Genomic DNA, 16,836 nt, shown 5'->3' with positions numbered 1-16,836 from the left:
GCAGTATCATCAAGCTTAAATCACAACCTAAACCACATTACAATAAAAGTAAAATAACAGCATGTTGTTTATAAGTGGTCCGATGTGGTGTAGACTTGGTTTCCATTTGGGACTGCAAGGTGTCAGATGTGTCTTTATAAAGTGACGAGAGTACGTCCTCTTTGTCAGGTGATCTGCTCCTCCTGGTAGGTGGAGGTGGAGATGGAGCCGTAAGGATCCATCACAGTCTGAGCACAGCGCACCACAGTCACCAGCAGGAAGAAACACAGGAGCACGAGGAAGAAGAGAGCGAAACCCAGATCCACATCTACCTCAAACGGCAACGCAGGGTGAGGAGCCTGGTCCATGTTGTCGAGGAAGACTGTTGATCCCTCTTGAACTGTATCTTCTCTTTGGCTTTTCAGCACCACGTCCTAAGAATGAGGACAGTCATGTGTTCTGGCTCTTTTAGGATGATGGTGACTTGATACCAGAAGATAAAATGGAAACACAGACATAGATAAACACAGTTAGAGCAGGCTTCTTCTTGCACATAACTCTCAATCTTGAGCACCCTGTTTGCCAGCCAAAAACTGTTTTTATTGAATCAAAATTGTCATATGGTTCAGGTCATTCAATTTTGTTGCACGTTGTTTTCTTTTTTCTTTGCTCTTTGCATTTAACCCTTCCAACTTCAAAAACAAAACAAACAAAAAAAACACCCAAATCCCTCTAAAACAAATATAAGTCATTCAAGAAAAATGTCTCTACCAGTGTAGCAACACATTAGATATCTTCACAAACTTTAAATCCTGCTTCTCACAATCTTACATCTCCATAACCCACACTGGCAGTCCAGTTGGGGAGAATGGTTTGAAAAGTTTGAAGCCTAAAGCTAATGAAGCCTTAAGCCGCTAGTCTGAACCCAGATGAAGAAATGCTGTCAAGGGTCTGTATATTACCTCCATGACTCCCTCTTTTCAATGTTCTAGTCAGCCCTGACTCATGTGACATCACTTAAGGCAATTTAGGAACTTGAAGCTGCTCCTTCTGAAACCACAGATGGTTCTTCATTTTCTAAACACATGACTTTCACCTGTGAAACATTTCAGTTCTCCCTTATTGGTTCCCATTTTAAAGTTTAAATCAATTTGACACGTCGACCGAAAAAAGCCACCCTGCTACAGTGAAAATGTTGTTCAAGTTTTAAGCACAATTGACTGATTGCATCACTGATTAATCTTCAGACTAAATTATTCACAATGTAAATGATATCTGTAATATTAGAGTGTAAACATCCTGGGAAGCCAAGGTATACTGTCTGAATTGAATATGTTCTCTGTTGGAAGCAACCCTTTATGAACCTAACCTTGAGTAACTTTGAATCCAACACAGAGAGCAAGGCTTTCTATTTTCTTTAGAAGCTCTTCTGATAGAGTTGCATGAAAATGGACTTAAATGAAGGAGAAGAAGAGGAGGGAATACTTTATTCATCTTTAAGGGACTTTTGTTGAGACATGCTGCAGACAGGTTAAAATAAATGCACAAGCAGCGTCCTGGAGACATGCACTAATGGAGAGATGTCAGAATGCAACTCAATAGAGCCCCTAAGCAGTTGGGGGTTTGGTGCTTTGCTCAAGGGCACATGAATATTTCTCGGGAAGGGAACTGGCACCTCTCCAGCTACAAGACCAGTTTCCAGATATGGACTATACTAGTTCAAGGACAGAACTATTTGTTTTATATTACTAAATACGATCAATATCTTCCTTCAGTTTTAAAATAAACGTAATTTTGGATTTATCAACTAATCCTCCTCAGCTCTACTTTGTTTGTTTATTTTTGACAAGTTAAGCCATCAAACATGTTTTCCCCCACACTATGCTTTTCAAGACATCCTGAAGTATTACGTCTAAAGCACTGTCAGAGTGAATTCTAACAGTAACACAGAATTTCAGGCAAACAAACTTCTCAAAAGATTTAAGGAACTATTTCAAAAGAGTTTTGAAGATATCATTTCAACTCACCATTGTGTGCTGTAAACAGTGATCCAGCTGTTTGTCTCTGCAGACTCTGTCCACCTCCCATCCAAACTTTACAGGGTCTGTCATGGCATTGTGGTCTTTGTTCCCTCCGAGCTTCCGCTAAGTTACATAAGACAGTCATCAGTTACCAAAGTCTTAACTGTTCCCTCTCTTCTCATGATCATCACAGGAAAAATGAGCAGCCCACAAATTGACTCTTGCACACACACACATACATGTATGCACATGGTAGAAACACAAGCGCACACTTGCACCTTGCAACCTCCCCCTGGTGTGTAAAGCCTTTATTAATACTTAAGCAGGAATTGAATATCGGTCTACACAGTTCACATGTGAATCAAACACCCCACAGCTTTTGTTGTCCTGTCTTTCGCCGCTGTCACCAGTTCATCTTCACACCACAATTAACTCAAGCACCTTGGGCGACAATGAGGTTATTCATTACACAACAGAAGACAACAGAAGAAGGAGGGGAGATGTAATGAGAAAGGAAAGGCAAAGATTTGAGGAAGAGGAGTGGACACAGGAGGAGGAGGACGAAGAAGGGGGGGGGGGGGGGCATGGATATGCAAGCCCAGGTGTAGGAGCAGAAGAAACAGGAGATGCATTAGCAATCAAACTGTAGAGGATGGAAATTGACCCAGCCGCTTTAAAATGGAGATTGTAACAGTGAGGTTGGCAGTGGCAAGAACAGTGTAGAGGTAAATTGATCCAGCTCCATATGTAATTAGCCAAGGAGTCCTTTTTACACCACAGCAAAGACCCTGTGAGGGAAAGTGGCAGAGGAAAAAGGAAGAACAAGAAGTTGTCTCTTAAAAAAGATGGATAGAAAAGTGCAGCACTCTGAATAAGGTCCAACTTCTTTGTTACTTTGAGATAATTATAATAACATTTCTGGCAACACTGCGCCTACCCAAATGTGTGCCAGCCAGGTTCTACTCACCATGCCACCTGATATTGTAATGGCTCCATGGTGCCTTCACGTCTACTCAGAACAACTCACTGATGGATGGGGCTCATCATGCCAGGCTTGGTCTGCTCCACTTCCTCTCTGATACAAAATCCTCAGGATGGTGGTTTTTTTTGTTATGTACAGGTACATATATCAGCTCCTGAAATATGTCAAGTAATGCACGCTTTGGACTACAGTTACTCCGAATCATAAAATACCAAAGGGAGTGAGAACAATTAAAAGCATATTGACTCATGTAGCAGTTTCAAAGTACATACTGTCTATATTTTGTATATTATACTTATGCAAGATGTATAATGGGTTTCTGTTTGACAAATGTATTTCTGTTTTGAGAAATTATTTCGATGTGCAATCGATTTAGCTTGATTCAGATATATTTCTGATCTTCTCAGGCAAACATGAGAAAGTATTTGGGTTCAAGCCTGAAAGTGGGATTAGAAGTCTGATGGCATTTGTGCATCTCTTTACATTTACAGACATTGAGCTTTTTTTCGCCCCCTTTCTTTGCAAAACAATTTTTTGACATTACTTATATGGTAGCTGATGTTTTCTTTGTAGTGTGTATGACTGTATCTTGACCCTGACTGTGGTGTTCTGTATTCCTGTGTTTTTAAGCTGTTATGAAATGTGCTTCATCAATAAGATCACATGTATCTGTTCTGAAACTGTTACAGCTGTAACTCTGATCATTTCCATGTAATATTCTGAGGAACTACTTGATTAACAAACTTGACATATTCATCAATAAATCAGAGTAAAGAGGATTTCAAGAGCTTAATTTTCATCACATTTAAACGTTCTAATCTAAACAAATTTCCAGTGCAGATTCTAACTAAAGAAATAACTGTCAAAAAAAACAAAAACAGACGAGTCATTCACAATTATCTTTTTATCATCATAGTCATTGTGATATTACATCTCAGCCGCACAGAACACAGAATAAAAAACACTTCCTGTTTCAGCAGAGCTCTGTAGAGGGAGCTGCAGGAGATCTGTGGTTGTGAGCCAATCATACAGATTTTTTTTTTTGCTTTTTTATAAGGCCCAGAGCGTTACAGTGCAAAAAGTGTTGGACGTGTTGGGACACAAAGATGTCTGATATTAAGACAAAAGGGACCGCTAACACTTGAAATAATAAAGGCACTTGAAACTAAAAAAGGCAGTTAGAAAATGTAAACTTTGGTGTTTCATTTTTACCCCTTTTGATAAATTCTTATTAAACTCTTCTTTTCTTTTCTTTTTACAAAAACATAAAGAGGAAGATCTTGGGTGGATAATAACTCTGAGAATAAATATAAAACTAACTTTAAATCATACTCGAAATCGTTCTGAACTAAACCAGTTTGAATGTAAATCAAACACTATTACTAAGCTTGTTTACAAGATATGAAATCAATGACCATAAAGTGCATCTTTGGATGGATAGGGAAAAAACACTGAATGGAAATGCTCTGGACTCTACCCGCCCATGAAGAATCCATTAACAGTCACTGATTGTTTTGGGCTCCTCTCGAACAAAATGCTCCCAAACTTAAACTGTCAACGTGGCTGCAAAACAACACAAAACAAAATAAAAATCATAAAACTAAAAATAGGATACAATGCATAAACAAAAAACCTGTTCATACCTTAACAACATCGATCTCTGCTTTAAGACATACGCTCACAAAAGGCACATTTGAACGACACGTGGCACCGATGGAGCACCGTGTTGCTCTCTTTCACGTTGTTAAAAACCACATTAATTACCTCTTAATTATTATTTTTAAACATTACTGGAACAATTACATTTCAGCAACTCCATTGGCAAGACCCAACGTGACCATATGGAAACTGCAACAACTTAAATTGCAAACTTTCAACATTAACTCTTGAAGTTCAGTCAATAAATTACATTAAGGTCCATAGAAAAGACTCTCACTCCTCCTCACAATGATGCCGTTTGGTTATTAAGAGTCAAACTGAGACTGATTTAAGAGCTGTAATACTAAGAAGGGTTTTAACTCACTGAGCAGGAAGAGAAGGCCCGTCCTGACCACAGTGCGTCTTGCAAACATTTCTAGTAACAAACTTAAAGCTACACGCAGGCAGATTAGGCGGGTGATGACTTGGTCAACGGCACAAAAAAAAGAAAGAAAAGCAAAACCAGGCTAGAGGGGAGAGGAAAGAGGATAAAGCGTAAGTAACCAGACAACCTCTCTGCTGCTAAGGTGCTTAGCAGATCATAGTGGTTCTTCATCGCAGAATAGTCTCATCGTTACTCCGAGGGGTTCAGAAAGGATGTAGGAGAAAGGTAGGTACGTGTGTGTACGTGTGTGTGTGTGTGCGCTGCCTGATGCCTCTGTCAACATGCCACGCTCTCCTTCTTTGGCTTTCAAGTGAAGGCCACATGTGACGCTCTCCCTCACACAGCCTCCCCTCCAGCTCTTCACTGTCCCGTTAGTCAATCTTACGGTGGTTGTTGTTGAGGGGAGTGTGGCCGTTCTGCACGTGGCCATTTTTAGACTTTTCCCTGAGCTCGCCTTCTTCTCCTTCGTCTTCAGAATCGGTCTCGTCTTTGTCGCTCCGCTCGTCCTCTACAATGTCCTGTCGGGTAAAAATGAAGGCATTCAGTTAGCTTTGCTCAAGGTTAAATAAATAATAATAAATAAATAAAATAAAATAAAAAAAATAAAAAACTCGAAGTGATGGTGCATACATTGCCAGGCAGGAATTTGACGACCATGCGCAGGATGAGCACGGCCCAGAAGATGTGCAGGACCTGCAGCACGATCATCAGACCGTTGAAGAAGTAGAAGCCGGGGAAGGGAGGGTAGAGGGTCAGAGGGTACACACACGTTGTGTATATGATCCTGAGACGAGAGGACAAAGGCAGAACAGAGAGTCCAGTCAGAGCCACCTACACTCACCATCAAAAGCCCTTTTGAGAGGCAGCAGGACTGTCACACAATGCGTCTGTTGTTGCATTTACAGAAAATAACTGCAAACGTTCCAAACTTATTGCACGAAATCTGCGCAAAAATGAATGAGCGAACGACTAAACTTACTCCTTACAACAAATACAAGCACAAGTTATGCCGATGCAGCTTTAACCTCAGATGGATTTTTACAGATCTCATTCAGTTTCTTTGTATCCAGCTGCAAGCAGGGAGAGAGTTTCATAAACACCCCCATTTGTACAACCTTTTCTTCTGTCACAGTGGGCGGCCGCATAGCATGAACAGGGCGTATCCAGTAGAAGAATAAAATTTTTTAAAAAAAACAACAAAAAAAAACAATTGATGAGCTTTCCCTCTTTGTCAATAAACCGATAAGAAAGACCAAATCAAACGTGTTCATCTCTCCTTTCTGACGGCCCCGTCTGTGTCACACAGCTCCAAACTCAGCTGTTCACAATACGTCCTCTTTAACACTCATTTGACTCAGAAGTTAGGTCCATGTATCTGGGATCATTTAAAACACACACGCTCATCATTATGAAGATACAGGCGTTTCTACTCTATGTTTCACACAGAGGAAAAGGCTGTATCCACAGATGAACACTTATTGTTGGGAATACATGGAAGCACCGTTAAGTGTTGGCCGTTACACTGGATTTATTGACAATAAACAAAAATAATAGAACTATTGTGATGAGGCTTATGGGAAAAATCAGCCGTCAGCCTTTGTTACATGATCATCTCTTTTTATATGGCATTTTAAGCCTGAGCAAAGCTTGAAAAAAAGTGTTTATGAAACTGTGAGTAAAGTTTGTGTTACGTTCTAAATAACTGTGCTTGTGCTGTTGTACTTATGTGTGCAAAGAAAGCCAACACATGGTACCACATCTCACATGTTATTATTAGTGAGTCAGAACAGTTGCGGTGAATCTGATGAAACAGTCGGGAGTTTTTACCAGAAGGGGAGGATGACGAGGCGGGTGAAGATGAAAACTGCAGCGAACAAGGTGAAGATGAAGTTGCAGGTTTTCCTCCAACCTGCGTAGTTGAACATTTTGGCTGACTGGAACGAGAGGCAGAGTGATTAGAGTTCATAAATCACAACTTGAAATGTCTTGCTGTCTCTCTTATTTGCCTCTAGGGGGCAGATGGTGAGTTATACACTGGTTAGAACGTCATCATAATTATGAAGCTACTCAGCAATGCTAACAGTTACTAAGCCAGGAGAGAAGGCAGCACATATATGAGGTTATAATCGTCCTTACTTTTAATCAAATAATAATCTAACAATGAGCTTATGACATCAAAAAACAAACCACGCGAGGACGCTGTTAGCATGTCTTACCTCCATCAGATAGTCGGAGGAATCATGAACTAACATGACCAAAGTTCCTCCCCGGATGTAGTTGACCAGCCAGGAGAAACTGATTAGGGAGATGGTGGCTATATGGTGAATTATCTGCTCTTTGAAATCCTGCAGGGGGGGAACAAAATACAACCGTGTTGTGTCACTTATTGATCCAGCTGTAAAGATTGGTCACTAATCAAAATGGGGATGTCTGATGATGCTACAAATGATTAACGCTCCGCAAAAAAAAAAAAACAGCTGGAGCAGGTGAGCGGTTATAAAAACAAAACAAACGCACATTGAGTGGGTAACGTTACAAAATCCGTCCCCACCTTACGGGAGCTGATTTCAACACACACACACACACACACACACACACACACACACACACACACACACACACACACACACACACACACACACACACACACACACACACACACACACACACACACACACACACACACACACACACACACACACACACACACACACACACACACACACACACACACACACACACACACACACACACACACACACACACACACACACACACACACACACACACACACACACACACACACACACACACACACACACACACACACACACACACACACACACACACACACACACACACACACACACACACACACACACACACACACACACACACACACACACACACACACACACACACACACACACACACACACACACACACACAGTTTAGAAAACCATTGTTTTGGTGTTAAAGATTTAACTCCCTGCAGTCATGTAAGCTGCAGTTATAAAACACAAGCTGGCACAGAGGAGGCCTCTCACATCTCAGAGGCTTGAAGGACAACTTTTTACAACGTGTCGACCTGTTGAAGAAACGGACTGTCTGTCTCCCACAGTAAGATTTTCCTCACAGAGCTCCGATCACAGCACATATAGCATCCCTGTCTACACACACACACACACACACACACACACACACGGCTCAGTTCAGACTTTACTCCACTTCAGTGGAGGTGGATGAGTGCAGCTGAACATTATCTTTAACGGCATTTTGCATGCCGACAGCTCCACTCAATGCAACGCATAAAGCCGGGGCATCTTAAAGGGAGGAAATCGATATCCAAAACCTCAAAATACACTCCCAACATAACTGATCATTCTCATTACTTTCAGTGAGTGATCTCTCTAGATGGGATGGTTTCTGAGGGGGTTCAAAGCCCAGAGATAATGAAGTTAAGGAGAAAGGGCTGTATCACTTACCTTTCGTTTGATATCCGTGGCTACGCTTAAAAGCAGGGAGAGGTAGAAGCCCAGCTCGATCACGTAGTACCAGTACTGTGAAGGCAACAGCGGCTGGAAGGGGAGAAGAATTTTCCCTGTTTAGTTTGTAATCTTGTGAACAAAGGATCGAAAGTTAAGTCAAGGAAATGTAAGGGCGAGGTCGTTTCATATGTGTGAGGCTTTATAAAGGACCTACCATTTTAGGGAAGTCGTCCCACATCAGCTTCATATCGTGAAACCATGGTTTCTGAGGAAAGAGGTTCTCAATATTAATGAATACTGAGTGTTCAAGTAAATACCACAAGCACTCTACAGCACCAACAACAACAGAGTGGGAAACACTCTTTGTCCGGCATCCGACTGTCTCGAACATCACACTTCCTACTTTTCTTGACTTTGTGTTAAGCATGCAGCAGAAAAAAGATTCTCCCAGGGGTGACAACATTTATCAAAACAGACTAAATCAATACAGTTCTAGTTGTGAGTGCTAACCAGGCTGGTGTCAAAGTACTCACATCGTAAAGGACAGCCAGGCCAGCAAAGAAAGCAACAAGGTAAAAGGTAAATCTCCAACTGTAAGAGACAACATAGCAACTCAGTACATTCTGTTTTACAGAAACAATGTTTAAAAAGGTAGCACAAAGCTTTTTGGGTTAAAGAGACACACACGAGGAAAAGTGAAGAGGAGAAAAACAACTCATGAAAGCGACTGTCTTAAAGCATCAAAACCGTGGAAACGTTTTTTTGTTTTTTTTTAACAGATTACTTCAAATCATAAAGAAAAGACAAACATACAATCACATTGAGAGTTACAGCACTGACAGTCTGTCAATCTTAGATAAACTCACAGTGGGAGGAAAATTCCCTCCGACAGCTGATGGGAAACATCTGGACTACTGTCGATGTGTTTTTCAGCATTTTTTTTTTTTTTTTATAAGTGTGAATGTAAAGTGTTCTGTATCCTCCTATCTCTGCACATTCTTCTGGAAGCGTCTGTGAGTCATGCCTGCTCCCAGTACGTGGGTGTCATGGTTGAACGCCCGTATTCATTTGATGAAATCACTGTACCAGATACAGAATATTTCAATCATTTTTGCACTGCAGTTTAGCAGTGAAAAAAAATGAACCTGCGCTTGTTTAACGATCTGCTGTTTGTGCATACTGCAGAAAGTTTTCAGCACCAGTGAACACTGCAGCTGCAGAAATCAGCCAGTGAGACCATACAGCGTTTTAATTTTTTTATTGTGCTTATTAAGCGAATCTAGTTTTTTTTGTTGGCACCTGGACCCCTAGCTGCTGTCTTTCTGCTTTTGAAGTATCTTACTTTTTTTTTTACAGCACATCATGCTCTCTGCAAAACTCTGAACTGACAATGACACATACAGAACACATTTTTTTTTTTTGAAGGATTTTTTTTTTCTTCCAACATTTCCCTTATGGTTTGGAGGCACATCTTTAAACACACAGATTGGTATGAAAGATAACAGAGATAAAGGTTTGGGTTGTGCAGCTACCTCGCTTCCCGAAACTTTTTGAGCTTGTTCGGCCGCTCCTGGTTCCTCCGCCGCCTGAACCACCTCTGGACCTGTCGCACTGAAAAGTCCGTCTGTTTACATAAACTCTCTACGGAGCTCTGACGACAAAGGCAGGACAAGGACAGTGGAAATAGTCAGTACTAGCTTTGATGTTTGTCGTCTTGAAACGATGACAGCTGCACTGGTCACGTAAGAAAAATGGACGTGATGCTTCTTTCATTCTTAAAACATCTGTGCATTCTGTGATCAGTCCCAAGCTGTTCTGCTGCCAGAAGGACACACAATATGTATGAGGCAGTTCTGGTCTGCTAACGTATGCAGGATGGTTACCTGTGTGGGATGCTTTGATGTGCTGCAGAAAAAAGACTCCAAGACAGGATTTGGAGGAGCACAAACACGCTTCTTGTCCCTCACTCCCAGCAGGGAGGCGAGAGGAGTCGCTACCGTCCTGGAAGAGAGAAAAATCACACGTAAGGGAAAATATCGCTTCTGAATCATTTTATACTTCAAAAGGAAGAAACAAGAAAGGTAGTGAGGTGCATAGAAATGGACTTTTAGTCCATAGAAGTGATGAGTAACCTCTCAAATATCTGTCTGATGATCAAAAAGCAAAAGGCAATGGGTATGGTGGCCCAGAGGTCCCTTGGTTTAGGGAAGACTACATCGCCATGGTCGGTCAGATCAGCCCATCCGTGGCCTTTAGGAAACCAGATCCAGTCTGCCCAAACCAGCTCATACAGACGAGACAACATCCTGAAAACAAACAGAGAAAGGAAAAAAAATGATTTGATGGGCTTGTTTGTGTCATGTGGAAGGAAATTAAGAAGTATAAAACAAACCAAACAAAAAACAGTCAGCTCTGTGATCTGCCTTTCAGATTTTCCATTAGATCAATTTAGAAACCCACTGAGTTGTGACAGTATCCTGAGAGGAAGACGAGGAAACAGAAAGGGCTGAGAGAAAATGAGTATTGATTGGAGGTGATTAATCTCTCTGGGCATCTGCAACAGGCAACTGTATCTGGCCACTTCCTGTCACAGCTGAAAAGGGTGGGTGATGAAGAGAGGCTGCACACAATGAGGCCTTTAAAAAACCTGTTAGATTTCATGCGGAGTTCTAATCTGGACTTTAGTTGGTAATTCATTTTATCAGTGCTAAATAAAGACAACTATTACTTCAAGTCACAGGCTTGGTCTGACACAGCTCCTGTATCCAGGCCTTTCAGATGGATGCTCCTTAGTTTACTCAATAGTGAGCCGGGTAATTAAGATTTCAGATGCTTATAAAAAATGTTTTATCTTCCCTGTCAAATGGGTAGCTCATGGCATTTTAAAAGGGGCTGTGTTCATTCTCAAAGTTTGGATTCTAATAAAACTCGTGAGCATGACACAGTGAGTGATTCGGGGGGGAAGATCCAACAGTTACCATGACACAACCTTCCAAAAAAGGATGATCAACGTTAATGTTACGGAGACTGGTTGGCTAGCTGTAGTGTTGCACGCTCCATATGCAGAGGCAGCTCGGGTTGGACTCCTGCCTTCACTCTCTCTGCCCACTGTCCTCCTCTGACCTCTGTCTAAAAGGTAAACAGGCCCAAAATAGATCTTTAAAGAAAAAAAAGCACCTTTCACACAAATAAGGTTTGTACAACCTTGTCCACAAACGTTGTCCTGCTGATTCTTACGTAATTTCACAAGTTCTCAATTATTTGTAACATCTGAGCAGACAAAAGGAAATTGCACAATATACAGGCCAGTTGCCGATAATCTCTTGGGCAACATTTCGTGTGACTTTGGGTTCTTTACACCAAGTTAGTCATTCCCACTCTAACCTCTATAAACACCACGACTGAACAAATGTGAACAAATAAAAAACTCCAACAACAGCCATGCTGTGTTTATTGACAGCCATGCTGTGTTTATTGACAGCCATGCTGTGTTTATAAGAAAGAGCGCTTTTTAACTGAGGTTGCTTTGACCATAAAAGGTCCATATCTCGTAATAGAGCTGCTACTGTAAATCTGCTACTTGTGATATATGATAAATGGTTGAAGAGGAGGGTGAAAGGTTGCGGTGCAGGTGCACTGAAAGGGAGTTCCTGTGACTATCCTGCCATCTTGAAGGAGACATCCTGTGTCGTTGTGGTCTGCCCTGTTGTTCTTTGTGTCTCGTCGCGGTTGTCGTGTCACCGTCTGATTGGAGCATCAGTGGTGTGTGTGCGGCGTCGCGTGGCACCGTCGACAAACGTCCCTCCAGGGACGACGCAGTTCATTCTTATCCTTAACTACCTTCAGATTAGTTTGCACCGACTTAATAAGAAATGCAATACTGATGACCCTGTGAAACAGCAGGACAAAAGTCCACTTTACAAACTGATAGTGAGGGTTTATATGAATACTTCAAAATGTCTTTATACACTGCAAAGAAATATCAAACTGTGTTATTGCAGGTCAAACATGTTCATGTTATCCTGCAGCAGATGAATTGTATAGGCACGTGTTTTTTGTCTCTTGAACTATTTCCCAGATTGATTACAGACAATCACAGTCCATAAAGGCTCAAGTTGTTTACTTGTTGATATCCTGCCGTTGAGTTACCCGTTATCAGTACTTGATTTTACCAGAGCAAAATGAATGATTAAAAAAAAAAAAAAAAAGCCTAGCGAGAACTTCCTTACTGTCATTCTAAGCACCACAGCCTGAATGTGCTGATTCCTGCCAAGGTTCGAGGTCTTTTAGGGCCTCAAGTTGAACTCTGAATAAAGAGGAGCAACATCGGACACCCGGTCCCAAAAGCACATTCTTACTGCTTTGTTGTCAGAGTGCGGAAATGGCAACTCAATCTGCAGTTAAACAACTTAGTATGACATCATTGCTGCTGTAATTACCTCTTTAAAGAACACTGGGTCACCTGTGGACTTTAACAATGTCAGGTCAGCACACTTGGATCATCATATCGCCTCGTGTTACTGCTGCACCTTCGTCTCTGCAGTCAAAGTTTCGTGACCTCCCTCTGAAGCAAATCATTGAAGAGGGAAATTTATTCTGTTTCCTGTCCGATCCGTCGACAAGGCCTGTTTGTCTGTGGACTTTAACCCGCTATGAGCTTACTGTGAGGGCGCAGTAACTCCTGCAGGCTGCCTTTGTTAGCAGAGGAGCTTCGCTTGAACTTTAACAAGGTCTGTGTTGCATTTAAAAGGACAGGTGGCTTCAAAACCAGAGTGTTCAAACAGAAACTAACCACTCTTTAAAAAGGTTATCAGTTTGTGGGTTTAGGTCAACCTGCTGCCTTTGTACCCTCCCATGTCAGAAATCTACCACAAGCTCATGTTTACATTCAGTATTTGCTTGAATTATGAGATTGTGGTGAATACACACAGATCTATTCTGACAAAATGGGGGAAACTGGAAACAAAACCTTGGGGCGAGAAAAGTTCTCAGGTCTATGTCTAAATTCTTAAGCACATATTTGTCTGTTCCTGTAAAGGATCTGTTTCAACACATGAGAGCAAACCGGGATACATCTCCAAACTGGCAACCTCACAGGAAACCAGAGGTAACGTGTGTGCAGGTTCGACACAGTAAACCTCCCTGTGCCCTGAGGTGTTGATTTGTGCTGTTAGGGATTACAATGTTCGTTCAATGGGTGCAACTGCTGCAAGCTAAAGTAAACTTCCTAACCAAGCTAATGTTGTCAGAATTAGCATAAACTGGAACAAACAAGACAAGTAGACTGGTCTGTGCAGTTTAGCTTAAACCTTCTACAATTTCAAAAATCACATTTTGGATCCTAAGCACAAAAACGACCAACACTTGGTCACTGAACAGCCGACATGAGCAGACTTTATGAATGAATCTGTTACACAAGTGTTGTCTGTATTAAAATGACTGGAGTGTTATCCCGCATCTGTGCTTAGGTTAACTACCACTGACTTTGGCATGACTTTATCACTGAATCCAGTGCCACTCACCTAATGCTGAGTCTGAAATATTCCAAACTCCACGGAGAGTTTTTCGGAAAGAACAAAGTGCACAGGAGGAGCATCGGTGGTTAAGTGTTGCTCTTGGAGAAGTACCAAGACGAGTTAGTTCACGTCTACGTTTTCATTGTGATTCACCTTTTCCCTCTTGAAAGCTGAGCAACACCAAGCACTGCACAAAGACCAATACCTTCATAAACAACCTGGGTGCTTTCTATTTGTTTGTTATATGCAATTAATTGGTGTACCCTCCCATTCCATCATGGGCCTCTTCTACTGTCAGTGGTATCTTCAAGTGATCTGTATGCTTTAGATCTATGCATTATTTATGACATTGATTATGTTCATGGAATTATTCGTTTGTCTTAGCTCTTCCTGTATGATATCTAGGTCATCTGATCTTGAAAACAGGACGCTTCCTCTGCTCTTCATAAGATTTACGGTCTAGTTCTTTTTAAGAGGTAAAGTCATAAACCAGTGATTCGGTAATGCACTTTAATAAAGCTGAATAGCAAATAGACAATCAAACTCTGTGCGGCAGAGATAGACATTTCCAGACCCAATGTCCATTATATGGATTAGAACACATTAAAACACATCATTACTTCCTGTAATACCTATCCTGCATTGTTACTATCACACCTCCAGTTTTAAAGACTTTTCTTAAAGGGCAAAATGTCTTTGACTACATACACAAGCACAGGACTGACTATATCCTGATAATAACGTAACATTACTCCATCTGGGAGTTATGAGCAAACCCCCCCCCCCCCCCCCAAAAAAAAACAGAAAAGGGCTGAGAAGAAATAAAATACTACAAACTGGTAGACATTGCAAACAAAGCGTGATTAAAAGGACCGAGACCTTGCAAGCAATGTGTTTAGTGAGTGACACTTAAGGTAAACATAGCTCATGTTTGTTTCCAAGAAAACTCCCTGAGGCACTTTGTAAACGTTAAAGGCTCAAGCCCAGGCCATGATAACTGTGATGACACAATTAGAGCCAAGTAGTACTAGTGAGGACTTTTTGTGAACCGACACTTTGAAGAAAAGAGGCTGATGGATGTTGTTCACTTCACACTGCAAAGAAACTATTAAATACAAGTTAGTCATGTAGTTAGTCAGAAAGAAGACAAAACAATGCCTCAAATCTATGAGGAAAAACATGGAATCAGGCACTCCTGGTTCCTCTTTGATTATTGAAGAAGCCACTGTATCATTTCAACATTATAGGATCAGCTCTTCATAGGTTTGTGAGTGTCCCAGCTCTCTACGCTGTTTGCGTAGTCTCGTCGTATAGGGAGTGGTTCAGTGCGTGGCGCAAGCGGGGAGTCTCCCGGACATAGCGGCACACGGACAGTAGAGATGGAGCTTTGAACAAGTTTGGCAACACCAAACTAAGCAAACCTTTTCCACTGTGAGAGATTAAAAATAAACTCCACCTTCGACGCGTTAGAAAATCACTTAGAGCCAAACTTTCCCCCCTTGCGAACTCCTATTTACGCTTGAAAACTTTCTTTACGTTCATTTTTCCCGTAACAGGTATACATGGCAGTCTTCGGTCGGTTTTCAACTTCTGCTTTTTTTTTTAAACATGCTGTTGTTGTGCCTTGAGTGTTATACTTAACGTTTTTTTGCTCTCGCATCACGGAGCTATCACTAAACAAACATCTCCGAGATCAGGACGAACGAAGGCCTGTTAGCTAAGCTTCACTTTGATGTGAGCTAATCAACGTCTTCTAACGGCTGGATTCGACAGGGCTCCGGAGAGAGTCTGCCAGCCGAGTTTAAAAGCCTTTTCCGCGGCTAAAACGTAACATAAATCGTCATGAGAAGACGGGGCTCACATTTCTGTCTTAAAAAAATAAACAACCCATTGCGTCTCCCCGAAGAGAAGTTCTTCATTTACGGCCCTAACGTTAACCGAGCAGCGGTTTTTTTTTACAACATAAACGTTCAGCTCACTGACAGTGAACGCATCTCGCGTCATAACTTAACGGTAACTTACCTCTCTTCGCTTTCTCTGGATGTCTGCGGGGAAGTCGTGTCAAAAATGCTCTCTGTCCGGCTGTACTGCTGCTCTTCCTCTGCGTATAGAAGTTTTGGGGGATTTCATGTAGTTCTCTCCATCGACTGGACTGGACTCCTAACTTGTTGATCGTTCAATGTGTTCTGTTCTCTTGTTAACCTCGGTTTCGCCACATTCTCGGGAGGAAAAACTGTGTCGCACTTTCTCGCAAAAATCCACTTTATGAGGGGGGGAAATGACAAGTGTTTTCCCCTTTCCGTCTGATTTTTAGTTACCAAATCAGACCTCGGCTTTTTTTGGTCTGCAGTCGAGTTATTCAATTGGACGGATGTAGTGGTGGTAACATGGTAGTATGTTAAAAGTGGACCTGGCGGGGAGCAGGCTATTTAAAGTTACACGAGCCTCTTTTCTCTATGTATGAGGAGTGGTTAGTGCCACGTGAGGGATATGGCTTGTTCTTCTACTCATAAACGCTTTGACCTATTTATGGTAAAAGTAAATTTTCTTTGCTAAATATTTATGTGACTATTTTGAAAGTAAAACTGGCACTGTAGCCTAACAAATAGTGAGAGAACTATTTAAAGTCCCATGAAATCAAACCATAGATCATTAAGGTTTTTTTTAATCACTCTTAACTGGCATATTGTGACATATATCCCAGTTTTAAGGTATTTTTACCAATATTGTAAAGTGTCCTGAACTTCAAACAATGTTGTTGACTCAT

At 41.5% G+C, this 16,836-nt stretch overlaps 1 protein-coding gene across 1 annotated transcript; it reads right to left on the bottom strand.

The window, feature by feature from the left end:
• Nucleotides 1-3,871: 3,871 nt before the first annotated feature.
• Nucleotides 3,872-16,514, bottom strand: cers2a (ceramide synthase 2a). Its single transcript, XM_079367581.1, has 11 exons — nt 16,092-16,514; nt 10,686-10,859; nt 10,437-10,554; nt 10,086-10,204; nt 9,087-9,144; nt 8,768-8,818; nt 8,551-8,643; nt 7,282-7,410; nt 6,893-6,999; nt 5,696-5,849; nt 3,872-5,583 (listed from the first exon to the last, which is right to left on the bottom strand). The coding sequence occupies exons 2-11, from the start codon at nt 10,856-10,858 to the stop codon at nt 5,437-5,439; spliced, it is 1,149 nt and encodes a 382-aa protein (XP_079223707.1). The 5' UTR covers nt 10,859; nt 16,092-16,514; the 3' UTR covers nt 3,872-5,436.
• Between the last annotated feature and the right edge of the window lie 322 nt (nt 16,515-16,836).

The sequence above is a fragment of the Symphodus melops genome, assembly GCF_947650265.1.
Source record: "Symphodus melops genome assembly, chromosome: 18".
Classification (NCBI taxonomy): domain Eukaryota; kingdom Metazoa; phylum Chordata; class Actinopteri; order Labriformes; family Labridae; genus Symphodus; species Symphodus melops.
The sequence above is the reverse complement of the archived record's forward strand: the minus strand, read 5'-3'. Positions and strand labels throughout refer to the sequence as shown.

What these genes read in the sequence shown, in the direction of transcription:
- cers2a (XM_079367581.1), bottom strand. Translation starts at nt 10,858, where the DNA reads ATGTTGTCTCGTCTGTATGAGCTGGTTTGGGCAGACTGGATCTGGTTT. An exon ending in ATCAGACAGATATTTGAGAG is followed by an intron (nt 10,555 to 10,685) that starts GTTACTCATCAC and finishes TCTCTCTTCCAG; the next exon opens with GACGGTAGCGACTCCTCTCG. An exon ending in AAAAAGTTTCGGGAAGCGAG is followed by an intron (nt 9,145 to 10,085) that starts GTAGCTGCACAA and finishes TGTCTCTTACAG; the next exon opens with TTGGAGATTTACCTTTTACC.